The 25,528-nt window shown below is 53.0% G+C and overlaps 2 protein-coding genes across 6 annotated transcripts in view; one reads left to right on the top strand and one right to left on the bottom strand.

The window, feature by feature from the left end:
- Positions 1-252: 252 nt before the first annotated feature.
- Positions 253-20,126, bottom strand: COMT (catechol-O-methyltransferase). Its single transcript, XM_027575299.2, has 5 exons — positions 19,995-20,126; positions 5,983-6,268; positions 4,946-5,139; positions 4,462-4,593; positions 253-1,075 (listed from the first exon to the last, which is right to left on the bottom strand). Exons 2-5 carry the CDS (start codon positions 6,266-6,268, stop codon positions 875-877), a joined length of 813 nt encoding a protein of 270 aa, XP_027431100.1. The 5' UTR covers positions 19,995-20,126; the 3' UTR covers positions 253-874.
- TXNRD2 (thioredoxin reductase 2) overlaps positions 19,998-25,528 on the top strand; it is a 48,416-nt gene continuing 42,885 nt past the window's right edge. For 2 of the 5 annotated variants that reach the window (XM_027575297.2, XM_027575298.2), the window contains exons 1-2: positions 19,998-20,216; positions 23,902-23,970. In XM_027575297.2, the coding sequence (XP_027431098.1) occupies positions 20,105-20,216; positions 23,902-23,970 (181 nt within the window). In that variant the 5' untranslated portion in view covers positions 19,998-20,104. Of the gene's footprint in view, positions 20,217-22,268; positions 22,288-23,901; positions 23,971-25,528 lie in introns of those variants that run through there. The other 3 variants (XM_027575295.2, XM_027575294.2, XM_027575296.2) reach the window with 3 other exon arrangements.

The following is a 25,528-nucleotide window of genomic DNA, read 5'->3' as shown; positions in this document are numbered from 1 at the left end:
CCGTTCCCTAGTGCCTGCCTGGTCAGAGATGGACAGGAAGGCTGACCAGCTGCCCTGTTCCAGTTTCCCAGGACAGCCTCCAGATGGGGGCTCACCTCAGGCTGCCCACATCCCCATGGGGATGCAACAGGTAACCTCAGCCTGGCCACATGAGCCCCCTGGGCCAGCATTAGCATCCAGGGAAGAGGAGCACTAGCTGACGGCATCACAGGAAAGAAGGAGCGGGGGAGCAGTTAAAAAGCACTAAGTTGATCTATTTAAATATTTAAAATTTTAATTTCTCTTTTAGCATCTTTTAAACATGATACTGGTATACAGGATTATTAGTAGTGAGCTGATTTTAGTAAGGAAGGTACATTTCATTCTTAAAAAGGTGAAAGAACTCAGGAGTCACAAGTGGGTGTGAGTTGTTGGGCACGGTGCCATCACTGAGGCATTGCTGCCACCTGGTGACAGCAAACCTCGAGGACAGACTGCGAGTGCCCAGCTCAACAGCTTCCACAGGTTCCCCACTTGCAGTGTCTACTGCATATGTCGATGCCTGAAGACCCATCCGTGTAAGAAATCCTATTGATTGAAATGCTGGTGGGAGCAAGAGACACTGTCACGGGCACCACCCGTCCCGAGTTGGTATTTACATACATACTTTACAGATTTATTGCAATGATTTTGTATGGTGAGCTGGCCGCACTTGGGGAAGACCAGGGGTAACAACAGCCAAGAGTCGCCGTGTAGAGGGGCCAGGGCCGGCAGGCTTTGGGCTCATATGCCTCAAGTGTGCTACACTGGACCCCAGAACTGCAAAAGCGGGTTGGCAGGGGCGCATCCCTTGTGCCCTCAGGCTTGGCAAGGGATCCGGGAGCAGGGTGGGTGGTCAAGGCTGTGTTGGGCTGCCCGGGCCCATGTAGACAGCCTTCTCCAGGCCATCCACTGCCTTTGAGTATTCCAGGTACGAGGGGAAGTGTGTGCATTCAAAGCGGCTGTTCCCGCGCACGTATGCCAGGAAATCTGGTGTTCCCGGGAAGATGACGTTGTCGGCCAGCAACACTGTCCCCGTCCGTAGCAGGCCACACTCCTGCAGGGGACAGATGGTAGGAAAGGGTGAGGGTGACAGGAGCCCGGCAAGCCCATCCCAAACTGGGAGGATAAATGCTCTTGGAGATGGTGGCTCCATACACTGGCCTCTGCCTGGCCATGAGTCAGCCCTGCTCCAGCTCCTGGGGTCACAAGGGTCTCCCCACTGCCTTCCATCTCCTCCCTGGCAGCTGAGCACATGTCCTGCCTTGAGAATGTGGTTCTGTGACGGAAACTCTTTTGCTTCCCATTAGGTCCTGCGTCCCCAACCCCTAGGACAGCGTGTGGCAGGCACACAGGAGTTGTTCAGTGATGCTAGCTGGATGAGGAAGTGGAAGAGACAACGGAGCCAGGATTCCGGCCATAGGGCCAACTCAAGGCCAGTAGGTCCTTCGGTCACCCGGTGCCAGGCTCTTGCAGGTGAGATGCCTGGTGCCCAGTGCACGGGCTGCTGTGCGCTGTCACTGGAGGTCCTCACCGGCCTGACCAGGGTGACCCTGCAGGGATGGGGGCCCCTCGGGGCTTTGCTCTGGACATCCCCAAAATCTGGCATGTGAGACGCCCCTTCTCTGCCACCGCCTGGGCCTGGGCTCTGCAGAAGGAAGGAGCAGACAGACATGGCCAGGGTGGTGTGCTGGGGGCAAGGCTGCCTAGATTATAGGAAGCAATGGAAAGAGAGCTGGAGAGGAATTGCTTGCCTGTGCGGGAGGGGCAGACCAGGGCAACTGGTCACCCCAGTTGCCTTGTCCTAGATTTAACTCTGGAAGCATAGAGCTGCTTTTTCACATGATCATAAAAGTTAAAAAAAAATAAGCAATCTGAAACCTCAAAAGCAAAATCAAAGTGACCCCAAGCAGGTCTCAAATTGCCAACAGGACCACAAACAATGGAGCATCTCTAAGTGACTTAAAAACATGGGCTTTAACTCTGCATCCCCCCACCGCCCCGCCCCAGGGATGTGCCCTAGCACAGAGTCTTACAAGTGTCTCACTTCTCCTGGTGGCCATGGTCCCTTCCAGCCTGTGGGCTTGGGGAAGCCAAGGGTCCTCCGTAGCCAGAGTGGAAAACTCAGCTGTGAGGTCAGTGAGGCGAGAGACAACCCACAAGCCAGAATTTGAACAGTTAAGTACCACTGTGAATCATGGCGCATTTCCTCATATAAAAAGAAAGCTCCCTAGCAGTCTTGGCTAGAAAGCCCTAGAATGGAGAACTGTCCCGGAGGAGGCGCCCCGGGCCCAAGCCCCGGAAAGGCAGCTCAGGTCTCCAGCCGGAAGCGGACAAGGTGAGCAGGAGCAGACTTGAGGAGGCCCTGCTGGCCCCAGATGGGACAGTCAGTGGCATGAAAGTCATCAGACACTGGAAACCAAATGAGTTGACCAGGAAAGAAAGAACAAAAGAAAGAAGCTTTGGGCACGTTTGGAGGGTGCTGGGGCCTACCCACCCTTGAGGAAGCTGGACGGAAGGGAGAAAAAGGCAGCACCTATCCTGCCTTTCCCCAGCCATCACACGCCTCCCGACACGGGACACAGACGCCTCGGAGAATTCTGGCCAGAAGCCTACCGCGTCTGAACGAACCCGCTGCGCGAACCCCTGCGGGGAGGAAACAGCCTTCCTGGAGGTGGTTTTAAACTGTGTCCACAGTTCCTTCTCCATTGGGTGGGCACCGGGCTTAGTGACTCGCTTCTAACAAAGGGAAGGAGGCAGAAGCGGCAGTGTATGCTTGCAGAGGCACCACGGCTCCCTTGTTGCCCCTTCCGTTTCTGCCTCCCATCCCTGGCTGTAGGGAAAGCCAGCCGCCGCCATGTTGTGAGGACACCCAAGCAGCCCCATGGAGAGCCTATGAGACATGGCACTGAGGCCTCCTCAGAGCAGCCATCCGATTTCAAATCGCCCCCTGCCCCTGCCAGCCTCTAGGCCCCGACCGAGAGAGGTACGGCGGGACCACTGCAGAGCCAGGCTGACCTGGCAAAAGCCGAGGGCCCGCAGAGCCCAGCTGCGGGGCTAAAGAATGCATGTGTAAAAAGCACAGCCATTCTCAATTCGTGACTTCTTTTCTTTTGAGATAATTACGAGCTTTGAACAAGGAGCACTGAGAAAACTATTAGTTTCCTAGTTACTAAACGGCAATATTTGCTACTTTTCTATAAATGCAGGCCCTGCAATTACCACACACACCAGAGCTGCTGAAATCCCTCCCTCCCTGTGCAGGCCCGGCTGGGTTGGCTGTCTGGCCTCTGCCCTCAACACCTGATGTCCAGGTTCATGCCACCGCCTCCCCCAGCCGGCCGTGCTCCCCACAGCTGCCTCGCTCCTCGCCCAAGGGTCTCCTTGCCATCCCCCCACTGAGGGGGGACTGAGCACCTGTCTCAGCAGGTAACCAGTCCAACTTCTAGCTCCTGGCTCCCCCGTCCCCCTCCACCCTCAGAGCTCAGCACCACCCTCTCTACAGCCATCCCTCCCCACACTCCACACACCCAACAGAGATCTTTTCTGGGGACAGATCTAACCTTGTCCTCACCCGCTTAAAACCCCCCATGTCCCCACCGGTGTGTGGCATTCAGGGCCCTCCACGCGTGGCTCTGGCCCACTGCCCCAGGATATCCCCACAATATCCTGTGCCCTCAAAGACCCCCGGCCGGGGCAGGTTCTTTCCTGCGTGGCCAGGCAGCTGGCCCTCCATGTCTGCACTAGAACCACTGGGTGCAAGGTCCTGCCCAGCCTCCAGCCATGGCTCCAGTGGCCATGCAGCCCACACTCACAGTCCCTCTGCACCGGGCAGAGTGGCCAGCCCATGGGGGAACTGAGGTGGGTGAGCATGGGACAGACAACATGGAATCACTCCACTCCATGCTGACCACCAGGAGGGGGAGGCCATGGTGGGGCAAAACATCCCAGCCCCCGGTGGAGGGCCAAGTAGCCACTAAGTGTGACCTTGACCGCCGAGGTGGGGGAAGGTAGTGATCATCTATACAAAGCTCTGTGTGTCAGCTCATTAAGGGCCCGCCCAGTGCCCCACCTGGGAACGAGGCAGCCTCACTTGTGGCTGGCCAAGCAGCCGCACTGAGGGCTGGGACAGGATGCGATGTGAGGACAGGGACAGAGGGCTGGAGGGGGCTGCGCAATAAGGAGCCTCAGGGGAAAACAGGCAGGAGATGCCCTATTGGTGCTCACCCCTCCCTGTCAACCCAGCGCAGGCCACCTAGCAGGCCCAGCCAACTCCTTCTGCCCAGAACGCCCTTCCTCCCATCCCCATGCCACCCTTGAGGCCTCCTCTGGCCCTCCACACTCCCTGCCCAAATCACCGATGCCACCAGGGCCAGCCAGGGCAGCCCCTGCACCAGCAGCCAGCAATGAGGCCCATGTGGGCCAGGTGGTTGCACAACTCACCTCCAGGAGGAGCGTGTCTGGCAGGTACCGGTCCTTCCAGTGGTCGAGGAAGACCATGTCTAGCGTGTCCACGTCATATTTCTTCTTCAGCTGGGGGATGAAGTCCTGGGATGCCCCGACCACCACGGTGACCTGGAACAGCACTCTGTCAGTGCCCATACTCAGACTGCCCTGCCTGGACACCGGCTCGAGTGTCATCACCACTCTCCTTTGGGGTTCTGGGGAGGTAAGTCCCCACTCTACCCCCTCCCTCCAAGGGCGGCCTTGGGAGTTTTCTGCTCTGTGGAACAGGGTGGCAAGACCTCCCTCACAGAGCTGCTGGGGGTTCTGGGAAACCTGGCCTGGGAGGCACCATGAGGCCAGGTACAACAGGCTGAATGTGGCCTTGAACTGCACTGGGGCGATCCAGGCCCTTCCCCTCCGCCTCGCACCCAGCCCCTGGCGCCTCCGTGTCCGCATTCTTCACCCTGGGGCGGAAACACACCCTGTCCTGCAGGCCTGCGAAGTCCAGCATCTGCTGGGTGATGGCGGCGTAGTCCGGGTTGATCTCAATGGTGAGCAGGCGCGCCCCGGGCTCCAGCAGGCGGGCCATGCGCACGGCCGAGTAGCCACAGTAGGCGCCCAGCTCCAGCAGCACCCGTGGGCACTGCTCCTGCACCACTGCATCCAAGATCTGACCTGCGGGGTGGAGGAGAGCCTGAGCACAGCAGAGGGAAGTGACCCACTCCTGGTCCTGGACCTGCTCCTTCCAGACTGAGCATCGGCCCCTCCCGATGCCTGCCTCCCCCCGCCACTGCCCCCCCATCACACTAAACACACCCTCTGAGCTTCCAGGGTCCCTCAGGCCTCTGGCTCTCAGCACACGCTGGTCCCTCTCTTTCGCATGGTTCCTGACTGAGCCCAACTCATCCTAACCCAGAGCTGCCCCCTGCGGAAGCCCTCACCCCACTGTGCCCACGGGCTGCACTCAGGGCCTCCCTGCCCCCTCCCCCCGGGCTGGACACTGTCAGAGGCTCCAAGGGGGCTGGAGAATGGCTATCTCATCTGTCCCCAGGGCCCAGCTCCCTGGGGTGTAGCGCAGCACAGGCCCGTGCCCCAGGCTGGAGTCCAAAGGTCAGGAGGTGGCCCTGGGGCCTGGGCGGAGCAGAGTCCCAGGAGCTCTGTGCACCCTCATGCGCAGCAGGGACAGCTGGTGTCACCCAGCTCCATGAGAAGGCATGCCAGTGCCAGGCCTACCGACTAATGTCAGCTGAGTCACTGTGTGGCAAGAAAGGGTCCCGGGCAGTTTATCAAACGTCCGTCCCTCCCCACGAGGACAGTGATGTGGATGCTCGGGCCTCTGCACAGCCTTTACCCCTGGCCAGGGAGGAGCTGGGTGGGTAGCTCAGGCCTCCAGGGCTCCAGGCAAGCCCCCACCCCAACACCCAGAAACAGTGACAACAGGCCTCTCCTTTACAGGTTGTGCTGCCCCACCCGAGGTCCCCTTTCCCATGCCCACTACCTGCTGGCCGGGCTGCCCACCTTTCTTGTCACCCACGTTCATAGCCCACTCCTTCTGCGAGCAGTAGCTATCGATGGCCTTCAGCACGCTTTGTGGGTCCCCGGCCACTGCGTGCTGCAGCACATGGTGCAGGATGCGCTGCTCCTTTGTGTTGCCCATGAACAGGTTGTGGAGGGGCTGCAGGACCAGCTCGTGCCAGTAGATAAGGGGTATGGCCAAGCCCCAGCGTCGCAGGCACAGCACCAGCACCAGGAGCGCCAGGCCCAGTGAGAAGGCTGCCAACAGCAGTGGTGGGGCCTCCAGCATCTGAGACAGGGCGGGGATCCAATGGGGTAAGGAGGAGGGGAGAGAAGGGGGAGGGCGATGGGCTTCGGGGCTTCGCGGCTGGCCAGGAAGCCCCGTAGCCGGCTTGCGGGCTCAAAGCCCCTCAGCATTAGTGCAGACCTGCCCCTCCTGGCTTACGCACCCTCTCCTCTGTTTGGGGGTGCTGCTTTTGCCCCCCATTGCTGATGGGAGCCTTCGAGAGGCTAGCCATGTGTCCCAATTGCCCGGCCCATCTCAGTGCCAAGGGAATGCAGACCTCCTGCCCCCGAACAGCTTCCTGCCCCTGGGGACCTCCTGTCCCTCAGGCGCACAGAGCAGGTGCTGTGTCTGGCCCTCCTGCCTGGGGACCCTCCCGGACAGCCCCGACGGAGGTGGGCACAGGGGAGGCCCGTCCGTGTACAGCTTTCTTGGGTCCTCACACCAGGAACAGTCTGTGACACTCGTGTGGCCCTTTAAGTGAGTTTCCAGGTAAGAACACAGGCGGTGCCCAGGCCAGGCACACAGGGCAGAGACCCGCTCGCCGCTCCCCTCAGGGACGGCCAGCCGTGCTGCATCTGCCCTGGGCGGAGGCCCACCTTGCCGCCTGCACCACAGGTGAGGGAGACCCCCCAGCGGCGGGAGACAACTACGGGGGCGGCAGCACACCGCCCTGGCAGCCTCCCTTCGGGGAGCTCGGGATCCAGTCAGACGGGGCCCCTGGACACACAGGCAAGGTTGAGCCCCTCAGCCCTGGGCACCTGGCCAGCACAGAGCAGAGTCTGCGGTGTTCTGGGCAGATGCTCAGAGTTCAGGCAAGACACCTTATAAGATGAGAAAGGACAAAAATAAAGAGGAACATGGGAAGCTTCTGCTGGGGCCGATGGGTCGCTCCGAGGTGCCTCACAAGGAAGGGCCACAGAACCCCAGCAACCACACAGGCCCTTGCTCTCCCAGAGGCTCCGATTTGGAAAGGCACGTCCGGGAGAGCAGGCAGGTTGAGGGCCTTGGTAGCAAGAGCGCTTGAGGACCGTTGAGGGCTCTACACCCCACCGTGCTGGGCCATGAGGAGACAGTGGTGGTTTGGGGAACAGGGCAGAGGAAGGGAAAACTGAGGCTCTGCCCCAAGGGAGTGTGGATACCCAGATTCTGGTGTTTTAGGCCATGTGGCCTATTTACAGTGAACACTTTATCAATGGGTCAGAGTGTGCACACACAATGGGCCCCAATCCTCTGCCCACCCTTGCTCTCCTGTTCCCAGGCCCACCCGGACCTTGTGAACCACTCTCCCAGCCGGCTCCTGCCCTCCGTGCTCAAGGACAGGTCTGTGCACTCCTTCTCTGAGCTTAGCAGCAAAGCAGAGAAATTTTGTGCAGGATTCTTTTGCCTTTAGATCTCACCGACAGAAACCATAACCTGAAAATGACCAGGGTCCAGATATCTGGGCCACTTCCTCAAGGTCAGCCTTGCCCACTAGGGCAGCACTTCACCCTTCCGTCCTCAGAGAGCTGAAGGCCTCAAAGAGGTAGTGAGATTTCAGCCTGGGACACCAGCGACACAGATGACAGCAGAAGGCTTGAAGTCCTGAGCAGGTGTGGTAAGTCTCAGCACCAGAGCGTGGTGCCCCCGCCTGGGGTGCGCCCTGGGCCCCACCATGCCAGAAAGAGTATACATCAGGTGTCCTGTCTGCCACAGCTCTGGGGCCCACATTGGGCAAGGGCCCCCGAGGCGCAGCGTGCACCATGACCCAGGAGGCCGGTGAGGGGGTCACAGAGGGGGAGGGTACAGTGGATAAGGGTGGAGTATCTCTCTTCTGGGGGACAGCTGACAAGAAACAGTGAGGGGAGGCCCCTGCAGCCTGAAGGAACTGGAACTTTCTACTGCTTAGGGTTTCTTAACCACACACCTGTGTCGCTTTGTCATTACTATTATTACTCGTAGTAGTGTTTGGGTGATGATACAATGGGCCACTCTGTTTTATTCTCTGCATTTAAAAAAACATCCAGTAAATGTTGGAAATAAATATCAAAAATAAGTAACATTCTACTTAGGTAACCAATTACTTGCTGGACTCTGGGGTCATAAACTATAAATTTCAATCTCCATGATACTTGGCTTGTGTTAAAAATCTGGCTTGTAAATCTCTAATCTCTAGATCTGTCTGTTTGCACAGCACTGTGTACCTCAGGGCTGATAGGAGGGCGCAGGGAGGGGCCACACCCGGGAGATGGCTCTGCTTTGGCTCTGAGTCCTGGTTACCCAACAGACATGCAAACAGAAAGGGCAATGCTGGGACTTTTAAACCATTCTGCGGGGAGGGGGGATCATCAGGAGGATAAAGGAAACTCAACCCCTGGCCAGGAGGCCAGAGCACAGAAGCCAAGTGGCAACTCTCAGATCCTCTCTGTTTTGTATGTGTTCAAAACAAGCCGTAAGGGAAACTTTTTAAGTGGCTTGCCGAGCACAGTTTCAAACATGGTTTCTTGACCACATCAAGGGTTGGAGGCAAAGCTTCGGCGCAGGATCCTGGGTCTCCTATCTTTCATGGCTGTTGACCTCAGGGCAGTGGCGGTAGTGCAGGGAGAAGCTGCTCACGGACTAGGGTTTGGCTGAAGAGGCTAGGCCTTTATAAGGCTTTCACAGATGATACATTTAGTATCATGAGAGCACGAAAGAAATAAAGGGAGACACAAATTAATGGCAAGATATCCCATGTTCATGGACTGGAAGATGTGATATTGCTAAGATGTCAATGTGAAAGTCCTCTACAGATACAATGCAACCCCTATCAAAATTCCAATGGCATTTTTTTGTAGGAATAGAAAAATCCTCCAAAAGGTCACCTAGAATCCGAATAGCCAAACAATCTGGAGAAAGAAGAGAACTGGAGGGCTCATACTTCCTGATTTCAAAACTTACTACAAAGCTACAGTAAATAAAACAGTGTGGTACTAGCACAAGGTAAACATACAAGCCAGCAGAACAAAACTGAGAGGCCAGAAATAAACCCTCACGTCTATGATCAAATGATTTTTTTAACAAGAGTGCCAGGACCACTCTATGGGAAAGAACAGTCTCTCTAATAAATGGCTTTGGGACAAAGAGATTTCCACATGCAGAAGAATAAAGTTGGACTCTTACACACCACATCCAAATTTAACTCAAAATGGATCAAAGCCTTGACTTTCAGAGCTAAAACTATAAAACTCTTAGAAGAAAACACAGGAGTATATCTTCATGACTGCAACAAAAGAAACATAAATTGAATTTCATTAAAATTAAAAGCATCAAAGGACATTATCAAAAGAACCAAAGGACCTCAGGACAACCCAGAGAATGGGAGAAAATATTTGCAAATCATACATCTGATAAGGGTTTAATATCTTGAATATATAGGGGCGCCTGGATGGCTCAGTCACTTAAGCATCGGACTCTTGGTTTCGACTCAGGTCATGATCTCGGGGTCGTGGGATCGAGCCCCATGTGGGGCTCTGTGCTCAGCGGGGAGGCTGCTTGGAATTCTCTCTCTCCTGCTGCCCCTCCCCCTGCTCATGCCTCGCTCTCTCTCAAAAAAAAGGGGGGGTCTTGAATATATAAAGAATTCCTACTTTGCAACAACAAAAAGCAACCCAATTAGAAAATGGGCAAAGGACATTTCTCCAAAGATCTACAAATGACCAATAAGCATATGGAAAGATGCCCAACATCCTTAGTCATTATGGAAATGCAAATTGAAACCACCCAAGATACCACATTTCACCCTTTAGGGCGGCTATTTTCCAAAAAAAGTTGGTAAATGTTAAATAACAAATGTTGATGAGGATGTGGGAAAACCGGAACCCTTGTGCGCTGCTGACAGCAATGCGAAGTGGTGCAGCTGCCGTGGGAAACAGTCTGGTGGTTTCTCAAAAAGTTAAATATAGAACTATCATATGACCAGCAATGCCACTCCCGGGTGCATACTCAAAAGAACTGGAAGCAGGGACTTGAACCAATGTTCACAGCGGCATTATTCACAACAACCAAAGGGTACAAACAGCCCATCTATCAACAGATGAATGGATGTGGTGTGTCCCTACAATGAATCATACTTCGTCACTAACATGAATGAAACAATGATTCATGCTACCACATGGATGAACCACGGAGGACATTATGGTACGTAAACAAAGGCACAAAAGGATAGATACTATAGGATTCCACTCACATGAAATTTGTAGAGTAGGCAAATCCATAGAGAAAGAAAGTAGAATAGAAGCTGCTGGGGGCTGGCGGGGGGCATGGGTACAGTGTTTGATTTGGAGATGATGAGAAAAAGAAAGTTCTGGAAATAGTGACAATGGTTACACAACACCATGAATGTACTTAATACCCCTGAATTGAATGTACACCTGTAACACTGAAATGGTTAAAATGGCAAATTTTAACTTATGTATTTTTTTTTTTATTTTATTTTTAAGTAATCTCTACACCCAACGTGGAGCTCAAACTCACAACCCCGAGATGAAGAGATGCACGCTCCATTGACTGAGCCAGCCAGGCGTCCCTAACTTAAGTTTTACTACAGTAAAAAGAACACAGTGGGAAACAACAAAACAGGCAACCGTTTCTGGCCCTCCCTGTTCCAAAAAAGGAAGTTCCCCATAAGGAAGCAGGATCCAGAAAATCAACCGCTGCTCCCATCTCCCTGGGGGACCCAGGGCGCTCAGGAGTCTCTTGCCCTAACCCTGCTGATTGGCTGTGGGGGGCAACGAGGGGGGGGGCAGGTGCAGCATGGACACCTGGGAGGGACACACTCATGGCCCTTCCCGGAGGCAGTGGAAGGGGCCTTCCTGTCTCAGCAGAGTCTGCCTGCCGGGTGTGCTTCCTTCTGACAGGCCTATGGTGTATTGCCAGCATCGATCTCTTCACAGACCTCTCTCCCCACAGGGCAAAAACACCCAGCCCCAAACCCTCCTTATCATAAGCCCGTCCTTCAGTATTCACCCTGCAACCACAAAACCATAACCTCCATCAACTCTGATCACCGTTTATCATCCTCCAGGCCCAAGCGGGGCAATCAAGATGCTTGGCAGCTGGGCCAAGACCCCCAGCCACACCTGATCCAAGGTGGGGACAGGCGCATGGGCCCCTGACACCCAGAGCCACTGGGCCCGGGACCTTCAGTTCCATGATCCTTTGTGACAAAAGTGCTTCTCTATATCCAGCCTGACACACGGTACAATTTCACCGAGGCCTGGCCCCATAACATGTGCGTGGGGCGGGGGGGCTCCACTCCCCGCCGGGTCTGCCCCTTCCTTGCCCACTCAGTTCTTAAGCTCTAGCCCTGTGGGATGGGTACCTCGGTGCTGCTTCTGTCTCTCTCTCTGCTTCGTAGCCAGATGGTCTATCCCTTGTGTCAGCTAGTCAGTGTTCTTTTATGCATTTAACATATCCTAGATGACACTCTTTTTTTCTCTAAAGGAAATGAAAATGTTTTTCATAAATATATTGCAAGCAACCGTCAGTGGATAAGTTACCGAGACTCTTACAATTCTGTAAAAAGATGAATCAATTGTGTGACATCATTCCTAGGCTCATTGAAAAAACCCGTGAGAGTTCACTAGACCGTTTTGTCCCCGTCTGAGGATCTGCTGTTATGCCCACATTGCCATCACCTCCTTCTGAAGAGCAGGTCCCTGCCCACACTTGTTCTGGAAACGAGGGAGGGCCAGGATGGTCCTTGTGCCTGAGGCTGCAGGAGTTATCAGAAGTCCAGGCCAGAGGGAATGCAGGCCACCTCCCTGACCAAGAGCTGCAGGGCCGAGCATCCCAGCTCCCCCAGTCACATCTGACCCTGTCTTGGCACCTGCTTCTTGGAGGACCCCCACCACAGGCCCAGCCCCGCTTCTGGTCAACGGGCTCACGCACTAGAAGCAGGGCCAGCTGTCTTGGCTCTGAATGGAGGGCAGGCCTCAGAGTGCACAGAACATTCTGGGGCAACAACAGGCAGGCTGGCCAGGCTCCCTGTGGGGAGGACAGAAAGGATGGGGGTGGAGTGGGCCAGGAGAGGCCTGCCAGGGTGAGCGTCCAGGGAGGGGTGGTTGGCCGCCTGCCCCCCAGGCCGGCGTACAGGACAAGCCCAACATCCCACTCTGTCTGGGGACTGGGACAGTTCTGGCAGCTCATGAACACTATCAGCAAAGCCCCAGCAACTGTCTGCCTCCAGCCCTGCGCATGTGCGAACTGAATGCGGACTCCCCGTTTTACTCCTCAAAGGCTCGATGGCAGCCCTTTGTTCCGTCTCTGGTCCGCCGCTCATTTAGGGCATCTGGTGGTGATTTGGACTCCTAATCCAGTGCTCCGACAAACGTCCATTACCGCAGCGAGGGCAGGTTTCGATTCCATGATTCTGAATATACTCTCAGAGGCTGGGTGAGAGGCCAGGCTTCCAAACGGTAGCTCCTGGGCTGGAAGTACTTCTTGGCTTCTGGGGAGGCCTTTTTGTCTCCCGGGTTGATCGTGCTCCTCCCACGGGAGCTTCTCAGTTGACTGAAACCCCCTTCTCGCACCCCTGCTGACAATGTGCCACCATGGTACTAATTCTGTCCACTTCCTTCCGATTGGCATGACTTCACTAAGGATAATTTGGAACTTCAATGGCGTTCGTGGGAAACTGCAGATCTCCCCAAAGTGGCTCCTGAGACCTCTCCCTTCCATCTCCTCTGCTCCTCCTTCCTCCCGTACCACCTTTGTTCTCCCTCCAGCTCCGCTGCATCCTCTGATATGACCCCTGCAAGCCCCTACCTCCTCCTTCCCGCCCACCTGCCAGACCTTCCCCTTTCCTCCAGCCCCTCAGCTCCCATAGTCACTGGCATATAGACCCTCCTGCCCCATCGGGGGCTCTCAAAAGACTCAGGGACCCCCAAAAGTAACCACCTGAGGTTGAATAAGAAAAAAAAAAAGCCAAGTGGAAAGAGACATTAGTCCACAGCCTCCATAAGATTATATACCAGGGCAAAAAGATCTTAAAGGCCTCCTCCATGAACACTGGTGAAAAGCTTTAGCCCTCATATTGAACAGGTAACTAGCCTGCTCCATCTGCTAGAAACACAATTCAGATAAAAATATAAAATGAGGAGCGCCTGGATGGCTCAGTCGTTGGGCGTCTACCTTCGGCTCAGGTCAAGATCCCAGGGTCCTAGGATCGAGCCCCGCATTGGGCTCCCTGCTCAGTGGGAAGCCTGCTTCTCCCTCTCCCACTCCCCCTGCTTGTGTTCCCTCTCTCGCTGTGTCTCTGTCAAAAAATAAATAAAATCTTAGGGCGCCTGGGTGGCTCAGTTGGTTAAGCGAATGCCTTCGGCTCAGGTCATGATCCTGGAGTCCCGGGATCGAGTCCCGCATCGGGCTCCCTGCTCGGCAGGGAGTCTGCTTCTCCCTCTGACCCTCTTCCCTCTCGTGCTCTCTATCTCTCATTCTCTCTCTCTCAAATAAATAAATAAAATCTTAAAATAAATAAATAAATAAATAAATAAAATCTTAAAAAAATATATATATAATGAAACAAAGACAAGGTCCAACTCTTATATAAACTAGTGAGTTTTATATAATTGTATTTATGCCTGATGCATGGCTAAAAGTTTTAAATGAAAACCATAAGATCTCCATTTGCATCTGTCTGTGTGTTTATGTATGTATGTACACACGTGTGTGTGTGTAGTATCTCTCTACCTCCAGAGGTATTACCAAATTAATTTATAAAATCCCTTAAAGTAGTTCTATCTTTATCTAATTGGCTTAGAGAAAAATTAGCACTTAAATAAATTAAATCTTCCCCAAACTCCCAGAAATATAAGAACCAACTTAACTGTTATTCAAGTGTACATAATTTGGGTAATCTTTGGTAAATAAGACTAGCTTAATATTGTTGATTTAATGAAACAGGTATATCTTCAGTGTTATCAACATTAAATATAATACAAACATACATTTTTATTCTACTTTGGCTTACTAGTCAAATAAGCTAATATTATATCTACTCAATGTTTAAGATTGCACATATGACAAATCCGATTTTCATCAAACTGAGTTCCTATTCTTTTTTTAAAGATTTATTTATTTACTTGAGAGAGAAAGAACCTCAAGCAAACTCCTCGCTGAGCTTGGAGCCCAGTGCAGGGCCATTCCCATGACCCTGAGATCATGACCTGAGCTGAAATTAAGACCTGGTCAGCCAGCCGAGCCACCGAGGTGCCCCTCAACAATTATCGTTGTTTTATAATATATCTGCCTCCAAGCACCTGGCTGGCTCAGTCAGTAGGGCCTGTGACTCTTGATCTTGGGGTCGTGAGTTCAAGCCCCATGTTGGGGATAGAGATTACTTAAAATATATACGTATATACGTATCTGCTTCTAAAAACTGTCTCCAAAATCTTTCTGGTAATTTGCGACCTTAGAGTTATGCCAAGTTAAGTCAAATAACAGATAGTCATTGAATACATAATTTCTACATAAGATAAAGTGCTGAAACACTCATTATTAATTACAGCTTAAGTTTTAGGGCGCCTGGGTGACTCAGTTGCTTAAGCATCTACCTTTGGCTCAGGTCGTGATCCTGAGGTCCTAAGACAGAGCCTCCCCGCCTCCATCAGGCTCCCTGCTCAGCAGGGAGCTTGCTTCTCCCTCTTCCTCTGCCCCTCCCCCTGCTCGTGCTGTCTCTTGCTCTCTATCTCAAATAAATAAAATCTTAAAAAGATATATTTGTACTATTCAGAGTATATACCTCTATAGATTATGACATGGCATACTCATAAAATTTGCTCATCTGTTACAGAATACTGGTGTATGACTGATGATTCATAATTATCTACTTCCTAGTTTTCTCTGTAAAATAAAGCTGGCGAATGGCTAAAAGTTATCAGTATATGAAAATAAAACAACTACTACAAACAATAAGGCGAAGCGAAACACCTTTGCATACAAAGAATTTGAGGAAAATAGCATGTGTTTCACATGAAAAGTATGCAAAGAATGTAGGATTTGTTTTTGTTAAGGAAAGAAGGATAGTAATGTTATCCTAGGGTTACATTTTCAAAAAGGGAAAGTATAGGACAAGAACCTGAATGGATATAGGAAGTTGTAGGTCAAAGCTGGCTAAGATTAAATGGATTTATATATAAAGTTTGTGAAATGAGCTTTACTATCAATAACATACTAATGTAAAACTAGAGTTTGGTTTTCTCTCTGCTAAAGCAACAAAACGTCTTGGATTACTGGTCTGCTTTTAACAAGAGATTATGAAAGGTTTTTCTTTACCCTCTGAGTAATCTTAACAACCTTTCCCTTTTGTGGAAACAAAGATTCTCTCCTATCAAAATAATTTCCTGTGTTTCATGTCGTCGTTACCATGTCCTTGTTTACATAAGATAATCTAGTCTTCTCACTGGCAAAAGAGCCAGGTTGTTGTTTTTTTTTAAACAATCATGTTATCTCCTATGTTTACTTATGAACTCTTTTATTGTCACTTAGGTCAGGTAAATCACCAAAAAATTGTTTCACAGTGAACTGGGATCCTATTTAGCCAAGCGTTCACACCTTTCGATATTTTTGACAACCCTGCCTTCCCCAAATCAAATCCTAAATGAAGTGATTTTCTTGATTTCAAACTGGCTTTGGGATTTCCCAGAGGGCCTCTGGAAGATCTCAAAGGGTTTGTTTTTTCACCTCATAAAAGAGATGAGTTAAACAATACTGTTTTAATCGACACGCTGGATTTCATGAAAGTCATTGTCAAATTAAGACATGCTGCTTAACCTTCCAAAAGTTATATTTGTGAGTTGATGTTATTAATATCAGGATGTCAGAATTTACATAAAGTTCCTGTAAATTTGTGAGTGCCCTCACTGACCGTGCAATATTCTGGTATATTGTTATCAGTCATCATTCCAGTTAATACTTTAAATGGTGTGTATGTTACAGAAACTATCAAGTTTCCTTGTCAATTGTGTTATTTTTATAAGGGACTCCCACCAAATCTTTAACTCCTGGCCATTTTCAGTCTTTGTTACCCACAGATAGTTTTTGTTTTGCTCTGATTCTTCTTCAAAAGCATTTGCAATCAGCTACAGGCCAGAGTGCTTCGTCTTCAACAGAAAGAGACTATCTCCAAGACCCGTGGAAAGGACTATGACAGGTACCTGGGGTACAGACTTCCAACGGCCTTGCTTCAATAACTCTTGAGATCATCTCATGGGACTGAGTAAGGTGCTTCAGAACTCTAGTGGAGAAACCTATGGGCTTGTCAAAACTAGACAAGAATTAACTAAACAGAATTGGATGAACTGATAAAAGATGATTATAATTTTATATGGCTTTTGTCTGGAATATTCTTGGCTCGTTAGTGTTTTATTTTCTGGATATAAAAAAGCACCCTTGGGGCGCCTGGGTGGCTCAGTTGGTTAAGCGACTGCCTTCGGCTCAGGTCATGATCCTGGAGTCCCAGGATCGAGTCCCACATCGGGCTCCCTGCTCAGCGGGGGGTCTGCTTCTCCCTCTGACCCTCTTCCCTCTCATGCTCTCTGTCTCTCATTCTCTCTCTCTCAAATAAATAAATAAAATCTTTAAAAAAAAAATAAAAAATAAAAAAAAAATAAAAAAACACCCTTTCTTTTTTTCTCTTAAGCTATCTGTGAGTCATTCCACTCTAGCAAGTTATACTTTTGTAAACAAAACTGAAGCATTTATCTTCTCCCTGCTTGATTCCTCCAAAAATTGGAAACTATTGTTGAGTATTCTTATTTTCATGGCAATATAGTTTTTTGCATAGGTTCAATAAGAATCTGTCCTCTTTGCAATAGGACATAATTTTAAAGCATTGGTTATATAACCAAGGAATGTCATATTTGAAAATGATGCATGGTATCAGACATGACCAGGTTTTGAGGAACTGCAGTCGACTTTACAAGGAGCAATGCTTACAAAGTCCTCTCGAAAAAAACCAGCCTGGTACTTGGCTTACAGAGATTCCCAGCCTTACAGGTGAGTAAGGAAGGTCACTTCCTGGCAGATCCAGGAACCCTAAGATATTTGGGGGACCTTGAGAAGAGTGGAATTCACCCGAATCTACAGGTGAAGTCTGATGGTAAGTTCTTGCTTTGGCTTCCTAGCCTTGAAAAGGCTTTTAAAATTCCAATCTGAGATTCCCCATAAAAAGTTCCACAAAGCAAACTTAACAAGGTCTATGTGGTCAACTGCCATTTTTGCTGCACTTGTGTAAATAATCAAGCCAAATTTAATGAGACCAGAATTATTTTGTACACAAGAATAATCTTCCTTTGACTGTCTTTTTTTAAAAAAAGATTTACTATTTATTTGAAAGAGAAAGTGTGCGAGCACACACAAGGGGGGGCTTGGAGGCAGAGGAGGGGGCGGGAGAGAGAGAGAAGTAGACTCCCCGCTGAGCATGGAGCCCGACACCGGGCTGGATCCCACACCCTGGAGATCACGACCTGGGACGAAATCAAGAGTCGGACACTTAACTGAGCCATCCAGACGCCCCTTCCTTTGATTATCTTTGATCAAAAAGAGAGATGGCTCTAGAGGGAAATGTTATGTCTCAATGGGGAAAAATAATACACCCTTGTGGGTTATCAGATTCTAACTCCGTTTATAGTGTTTGAGGTTTTACTATTACTACCTGTGACTGGTACTGCCATCCTGCCATCTTACATGTTTTGTCAGCCCTTACCAAACCCTCAGTTCTAGTTTCCTTCAGTATCCAGCTACAACTCTCCAAAATGATGTTTCCAATTTTTCCTCCTTCCCTCCTCACTTGGCATCACTGAGAATGAAAATCTGACTACCCAGACCCTTCCTGAGACTCCAGTTATCTTGTTGCTGCCCCTTTTCCTCCAGGATCTGAAAAAGCCCTGCATGAACTTGATAAAACCTTCAAGGAGATCATCATCGCAACAAATTGTGTGTGCCCGCCTTCATTCCTGGAACTGCGGCTGCATGGGCCACTGCCAGCCCATGGAAACTCCCACATCTTCCATGTTCTGCTCTGGGAAATAACCTTGACTGTGACACTTATGTCTATACTATCACCACAAACACTCAAACTACAAACTGGGAAATCCACTGGATTGGCCCTCACCCCATAACCTAGAGATGTTTACACATCAATGTCTAAACTCGTCCCAACTGGCCACCTGTAGGGATCAAAAACCAGGTTTATGTTCAGCTCTAACCATTAATCTTCGCTTTCCTTTCTGTTTCCATAGAAAGGTCCCTCATTATATGCCTGATCACTGTAATCGTCCAGCAAATATCCTCTACTACCAAGTCCCAACAGTTGGTTCAACAAAAGGTGATCAAATGGAAAACAAGCTTATATTATTCAGCAGACAGAACACCTCTTCTTTCCTTCAACAAGAGGGGCACCTGCCAAAGACTCTCTCCTTGACCATACTCTATCGAGGCTCCTCTGAGCCTTCAGAATTCTCAATTAGGTCTCAACCTTGGCCTATAAAGACTTGAACAAATACTAGTGTCTAACAGCTCAAGGCTGCATCCTTAGGATGACTTTAGCCTCCTTAAGGTGCGTGACAGAGAAAACTCAAGGGTTCCAAAAGAAATGACTGTTTCAGCCAATACCTGAAGATAGGGCTTCATCTCCCAGCCTCTGTAGAAGCAGGGAAGCCTAACTTCCATAAGCATCACTTAGCATATCCAGATGGGTGCCACATGCACAAACCACCTCTTCCCACTTTTGTAATTTCTCACTTCCGTGACTCACTCAAGTCCTGTCATTCCCATCCCTCCACACACTCACTCTCCTTTTAAAAGTGCCCCTGAACAAACCCGAATGGAACTCAGCTCTTGACCGGTAAGTCAGGTCCAATCTGGGGTGACTTTCTCTTTCTCAACATTCTCACATGGGTATGAGGCCACACCATCCAGACCCAATCTGGTCACTTTCCTTTCTGGTGTGGCAGCCATTCCCCTGAAAGGAAGAGCCTGGCAGTACCCCAAGTTTTCTCCTGGAAAACTTTCCCTTTCCAGGGGAAAACTTGTTGGAAAGATCACTGAGCCCCTCTGGGCCTGGATGCCCACAATTCTCCCACTCCCAAGCGTCTGATCCCTGCTCAAAGACCAAGTGTGACCCTCCCTTAGCGAGTCAGGCCCTGACCCTGAAAGCCCATCAAGTCAAAGCCCTCCCCAGGAGACAGCCCCACCTTAGGGTATGGCTCCCCACAGGAGGCTGGATCCCCTATCCTTGTCCAGAACCCTATCCCCAAGTCGGATCTTCCCACTCCAACACAGATCTCCCACTTCCTCAACCCAGTCTGGTATCCCAGCCCCTTGTTTTCTGTCCAGAGACTCCCACCCAAGGTCGGATCCTTTCACACGGGTTCTAATTTCCCACCCCGTATCCGCAGCTCCTCGCCCTAGGACAGATCCCCAGTTCCCCCACCCCGGATCAGATCCGCCCCAGGTCGGGAGACCCCCCCCCCGACCCCGGATCAGATCCACCCCAGGTCTGGAGACCCCCACCCCGGATCAGATCCACCCCAGGTCAGCAGACTCCCACCCTGATCAGATGCACCCCAGGTCCGGAGACCATCCCCCCCCCCCGATCAGATCTAACCCAAGTTCGGAGACCCACCCACCCACCCACCCCGGATCAGATCCACCCCAGGCCCGGAGACCCCCCACCCCGGGCCGGTTCCCCGCGACCCGCCTGCGCTCTCACCTCGCACTCGGCGGCGGCGTCCTTGGTCTGGAGGACCCGCCCAGGGCCAGCGCAGGCAGCGCGGCGGACAGCCCCAGGCTCAGGAGAGGCCCCGCGCAGCGAGGGTTGCGATGGCGGCTGCGCTGCGGGGACCCGGCGGGCGCTTCCGGTGGCGGACGTGGGCGGCGGCGGCGGCGGCGGCGGCGGCGGGCGGGGTGCGGGGCGCGGCGCGGAGCGCAGCAGGTAGGGCGGGGCGGGGAGGGGGCTCTCTGTGCGGGGCGGGGGGTCCCCGCCAGGGGCTGTCCACGTGGGGGTGTCCCCGCGGGCAGCACTTGGCTGGGACCGCTGTTTGCCGGCTTCCACCCACCCCTAGCCCCCCTTCCAGATGCGGAAAGAACTGCGGGACCCCGCCGGAGGTTCCGCGGGGGCGGCGGGGGGGGGGATGATCTGTGCTCGCTGCCCCAGCCCCCAGCCCAATATTGACTATAGTCCTGATGATGGGGGTGGTGGCTCACCTCCTGAGGTTACCAGACGCCACCACCTGCAGACCCCACTAGTCAGACCTGGCCACCTCCTCCCCGCCACCCCAGTGGGCACACACAGCAGGTGCTCAGCACGTGCACTGCATGGACTCTCTGAGGGGACACTTATAAACTGATGGGCAGTGAGCACTGCCTGTTTGTAGGGCTTCGCACGTGCCCCGAGGCAGGGGGACAGTACCCGGCTTGTCCTCCTGGAGCCACCAAGGATCACCAACCAAACCAGGCACAGGGGGTGGTGCCAGGCTCCGGAACAGGGACTGGGTGCTGGGTCATATGCCCAACCCTGCAGGACGGGTTCCCCAGAGCTAGTCACAGTGCCACCACATTTGCCATGGTGACATGGCCAGCCCCACACGTGATGACGTGCTCCCCACCACATGCCTGCTCGGTGACCGACCCCTACCCCTTGCCCCTGGATGACTCCCCATGGGGCGGGAGTGTTGAGGGGCCTCAGCAAGGGAAGAACGAGGCCTCCTTCATGGAGATGGTGGCTGTGGGGAGTGGCAGGGCGCTTGGCCAGCAGTGGAATGAAGCTGACAGCGGATGTGGAAGGGCAAAGCTGTGTGCTGCTGTGGCCTTGGGGAGCCTCGGGCCTGCAGAGTCCTGGGAAATGGGGAGATAGGGTTGCCCTTAGGGCAGCTTTGCTGACTCCTGGGACCTTGGCCAAGGCACCCAGTCTTTGAAAGCATCCTTGCTGCGTGAGTCAGGTGGGACGTTCGTGAGGGTAAATGCAGCGGTGCGGTGGGGCCCTCACCCCTTCTGATGCAAGTAAAAGATGCTGCTGCTGCCATTACAAGTCCAGGGCCCTTCAGGCCACTGTAACCTTGGCCTTGCAGCAGAGCAGGATGGCTTTGGGGTGGAGCTTTTTGTATCCAGCGGGGCAGCACCAAAGATTCTGCCCCCATGGTCCTTGGGCAGCAAGGGGAAGGAAGCCCCAAGCTTCCTTAGCTAGAGCTTTCTTAGCTGCAGCGGTGAGGGCCTGACAGGGCCAGAGCACAGCGCCAACACCCAACAAAGATGTGCAGGGATGATTCTGAGCCTCCTCTTCCATCTGAGCCCCGCTTTCCATCTGAGAGCAGGAAGGCACCTGTGCCATCCCAGGTTTGGGGGTGGCACATGCCACTCCTGAACAGGAACCGGAATGACACTACCTGTGGTGTCACCTGTCCCCTAACACCTGCTAACCAGGAAAGAATGCACGGTGGGGAGGACAGTACAAGAGGACTCCCAGGGTGGCTCCCTGAGGTGGCCAGTGTGCCTGTGAGCACACAGCAAAGCCTCCGCTTGTGCTCCCGGAGTAGGGCACCATTCAGTCAGCCTTGCCGCACTTGCTGGGTGCCAGGCCCCCGGTTCAGAGGGGAGCAGACAATTAAAGGACAATGGGTTCAGAGCAAAGAGAAGACAGACCTTTCCAGGACTGAGCTTTGAACGTGTGGTGGGGAAGGGGAGGCTGGAAGACTGCCCAGGGCACCGGAGTGGTGTGTCCCCAGGTAGCCCGTGTAGAGCAGCACCCACCTCATCCGCCTTACCGGTCCTTGAGATAGGTTACTCTTCCAAGTGTTTATCTGACTGAGAGGGCTCCTGGGTATGCACGGCAGGCGGGGAGGGCAAACCCACAGAGATAAGCTCGCACTCCATGTGGCCAGTTGCTCGCCCTGCCCTCTGCCTGATAGCAGGCAGAGGGAACACAGTGTGGAGCTGGGGACAGTCGGAGCTAGCCGGGACCCTGCTCTGTCGGCAGGAAGGACCAGCATCAGCATCTGCAATGGAAGGTAGAGGCATTGTCCTGGGCAAAAGTTTCACGTCCCCTTCCCCCACCACGGAGCAGCGGAAGGGAGAGATGTGCGCGCTCCTCAGGGTCCAGCAGCTGCTTCTCTCCCACCGGCAGTCTGTCTCCGGTTCTTTGGGGTCATATCAAAGCCACCAGAATAACTGACAAAGTTTAGGCCTCTTCAGAGCCCCTGGGTTGAATTTGGAATTGAGCCCCCTTTGGACTGGCTGTTTGAACCGAGCCTTGGCTCCGTTCGGTCCCATGTTTGCCTGGGCACACATCTCAGGTGGCCTTGGCTGGGGTGGGTACAAAGCTGGGGGTGGGCCTGGCTTTGGGGTGGATATGGTGAAGCCTCTCCACAGGGCAGGCTAGCAGCAGGCCACCAGCTGGGCATCTGGACACAGCTCCCGGGGGCGGCTCCCCCAGCTTCGTCAGCCGCAGGCCAGGGCCGCCTCTAGGCTGGAGCTCCTGTGTCCTTGCAGGAGCTCAGTTTCTGGGCCCCAGTCTGTGAGCACAGGGACCTACAAAGCCGAGGTCCCTGAGGGGCACAGGACCTCAGGAGTATTCTCTACAGCCTTGCCCACCAGGAAGGTCAAGGTGGCCACAAAGGCAGATACAGTCTTTTCACATCTCAGGCTCCAGGGTGGTGTGGGGGCAGCCGCCCTGGCCTTGGGTGGCAGAGCCGGATTGGATCACAGGACCGGGTGCTTTGCCCAGGAGCTGTGGTCAGCTCTAGACACAACGCAGCAGTCTGCACCCTCCTCTCCCTCCCCACATACTGATGATTTTCTATATTTCTTCCTTTTGCTACAGGGAGTGGGCCGGTGCGTGGTGCTGGGTATCTCAGGCTTGGCCCCTGGCTCAGAGCTCTGACCGCCTGGTCACACCTAAGGACACACCTGCTCCTCACCTACCCCCCCCACTCCCCACCCCCTCCCCCTTTCAGGCTGTCTCTTGCCTGCCTTCCCTGCCGGCAGTTTGCAGAAGAGAGACAGATAACGTCTTCTGCAGGGCGGGAGGGATGTGAGCGACCCTCTGTGCTGGGTGTGGGAGTGCGTTGCTTCCGAGGTGACACCATGGTGAGCCTGAAAGGCATTTCAGAGTCCCTTCTGTCCCAGGGCCCGCAGTGCACCAGGCATTCCGAGAGGCCAGGGTGTGCTGCCTGACGCAGGGACTTTTTATTTTTCCTCACTTAGAACAAAAGGTGACTGTTGTAACCGAAAGACAGACTCAAGAGAAGTGTTTTAAGCCCATGTCTTGGCTTGGAATGTTCAGTGAAGTTTAAGTTCAGAGCAGTCCTGCCAGTTAAATTACCTTCTTTTTGACCTGATTGTTGCTGCCAAGGTGATTATGCACCCTGGGCCACCCTCACCTGCCATTGCTTACTTTCAGGGTTTGCGTGATGATGGATACTGTGGTTGCCTTCTACCCTGATGTGTGATGTGCTGTCACCCCGGACCATCACGGGCTGGGGGCTGTGCTCCAGTAACATAGATCCCATACCACATTTGACTGGGCAGAACTGCTGGCCCTTTAGAAATCATGTGGCACCTTGCTGGATCTGGGCCCCAGACTTGTCCTGGCCCTTCCTCTCACTTCTCACCCCTTTCCCCAGCAGGGCGGCAGGACTATGATCTCCTGGTGATTGGCGGGGGATCTGGCGGCCTGGCCTGTGCCAAGGAAGGTATGTGCCCTGTGCCCTGCGTCCTGCCAGTGTGGTTGGGCCTCCAAGTTTTCAGCCCCCCCCCACCCCCCCGAGAGGGCTGCATTGTTCTTGAAGCTGGGTGGAGAAGGCTCCCTGTGTGGCTATGCAGAGGGCATTATCTCTGTAGCTGGCCTGCCGGCCTTTGGGGTCCTACATCCAGAGTCACCCCAGGACCCTTGTCAGTGTGCCCTACTCCCTGCCACTCCCCAGTTGTCTGTGCAGCACCCAGTAGCCAGGATGGTATCCCGGGTCTTAGCCTGTTCTCCTGGGCTCCAGCACTGGGCCACATGGGATCTGCCCCCACCCATCTGACATGTCTCCCACCACCCACACCTTGCCCTCTTGTGCCGCTCCAGCCCCTCGCCGCCTTGGTGTTTTGCAGATGCTTCCTGAAGGTCTTTCTGGCCTTGCTTCTTGCCCTGGCTTTCTGCCCGGCCTGGTCTTCTGTTTGCCTGCCTGATTAGCTGGAGGGTTCACTCACCTTCCTTCAGTCTTTGCTGCTGAGATGGCCCTACTTAGAATGACAGCCTCACCATCTGGTCCCTGTCCCCAGCTCCACTGTCCTCATTCTTAGCCCTGGCATGTCCCACAGAGATCACGGTTTGTTCTGCTGTCTGTGTCTTTCTCTCCTCAGCCTGACACCCAGAACAGCCGGGGGCACCCTAGGGTGCTCAGTAAAGATGTGTGGAATGAAAGGGCTGGCCCCAGAGGCATCCAGAGACCTAATGTTGCAGGTTGCCACTAATCTGGGTGGGAACAGACGCAGCATTTCCCTGGGGGCTCTACACTGTGTTGGAGGAACGCCTGGCGGCCTGCTTGCCTCTCTCAATGATAAGGAGGCAGATGTGGATGGAGGGGGGGAAGCCAGGGGAGAAATGGGGCCCCAACAAAAGGGAGTTGAGCAGGCACCCTGGCCATGAAATTCTAGCTCTCTGCCATCAGATCCTGGGTTTTTGGAATCACAGTCAGTCGGCATAAAGGAAATTTGCTGTCCACTGCTCTTCCCCCTAGGGGCAGAGGACGGTGCCGGCCTGTGGTGGGGGGCAGGAACCTGGGAAGTCTCCCAGCGGATATAGGGGCCCACAGAGGGACATGAGTCCTCATTCCACTGGGCTACAGAGCCGCCGCGAGAAACAGGGGACAGACGGCCAGTTGTCCCAGCGATGTCCCTTGGAGCAGAAGAAAGCCCTAGATGTTGTGTCTACTCCGGTGTCCAGAGACACATCTCCGCTAACCCGCAATAGTTCTCAAGTCTGTCTTTGCTTTTGTAACAGCGACATTCTCCCTGTGGATGATGGCGCTCTTCTACAGCATTCTTGAGCTATAATTGATGTAAAACAAACCAGACATGTTTAAAGTGGACGACTTGCTACGGTTTGACATATGCACACACTTGCGAAACCAAGTACCCCAGTCAAGCTGGCGAACATATCCATCACCCCCGTATTCGCTTGCTGGGGCAGCTCTGGAGGTTGGAAGTCTGAGGTGAAGGTGCCAGCAGGGTTGTTTCTTCTGAGTCCTCTGTCCTTGGCTTGTA

The sequence above is a fragment of the Zalophus californianus genome, chromosome 14 (genome assembly GCF_009762305.2).
Source record: "Zalophus californianus isolate mZalCal1 chromosome 14, mZalCal1.pri.v2, whole genome shotgun sequence".
Taxonomy (NCBI): Eukaryota; Metazoa; Chordata; class Mammalia; order Carnivora; family Otariidae; genus Zalophus; species Zalophus californianus.
Note: the sequence above shows the minus strand (reverse complement) of the source record. Positions and strands in the feature narration are given on the sequence as shown.

Coding starts and splice junctions, on each gene's coding strand:
- COMT (XM_027575299.2), bottom strand. CDS start 6,268: ATGCTGGAGGCCCCACCACTGCTGTTGGCAGCCTTCTCACTGGGCCTG. Junction 4,594..4,945: donor TCGCAGGCCTGCAGGACAGG/GTGTGTTTCCGC, acceptor GTGCTGTTCCAG/GTCACCGTGGTGGTCGGGGC. Junction 1,076..4,461: donor CAGACACGCTCCTCCTGGAG/GTGAGTTGTGCA, acceptor TGTCCCCTGCAG/GAGTGTGGCCTGCTACGGAC.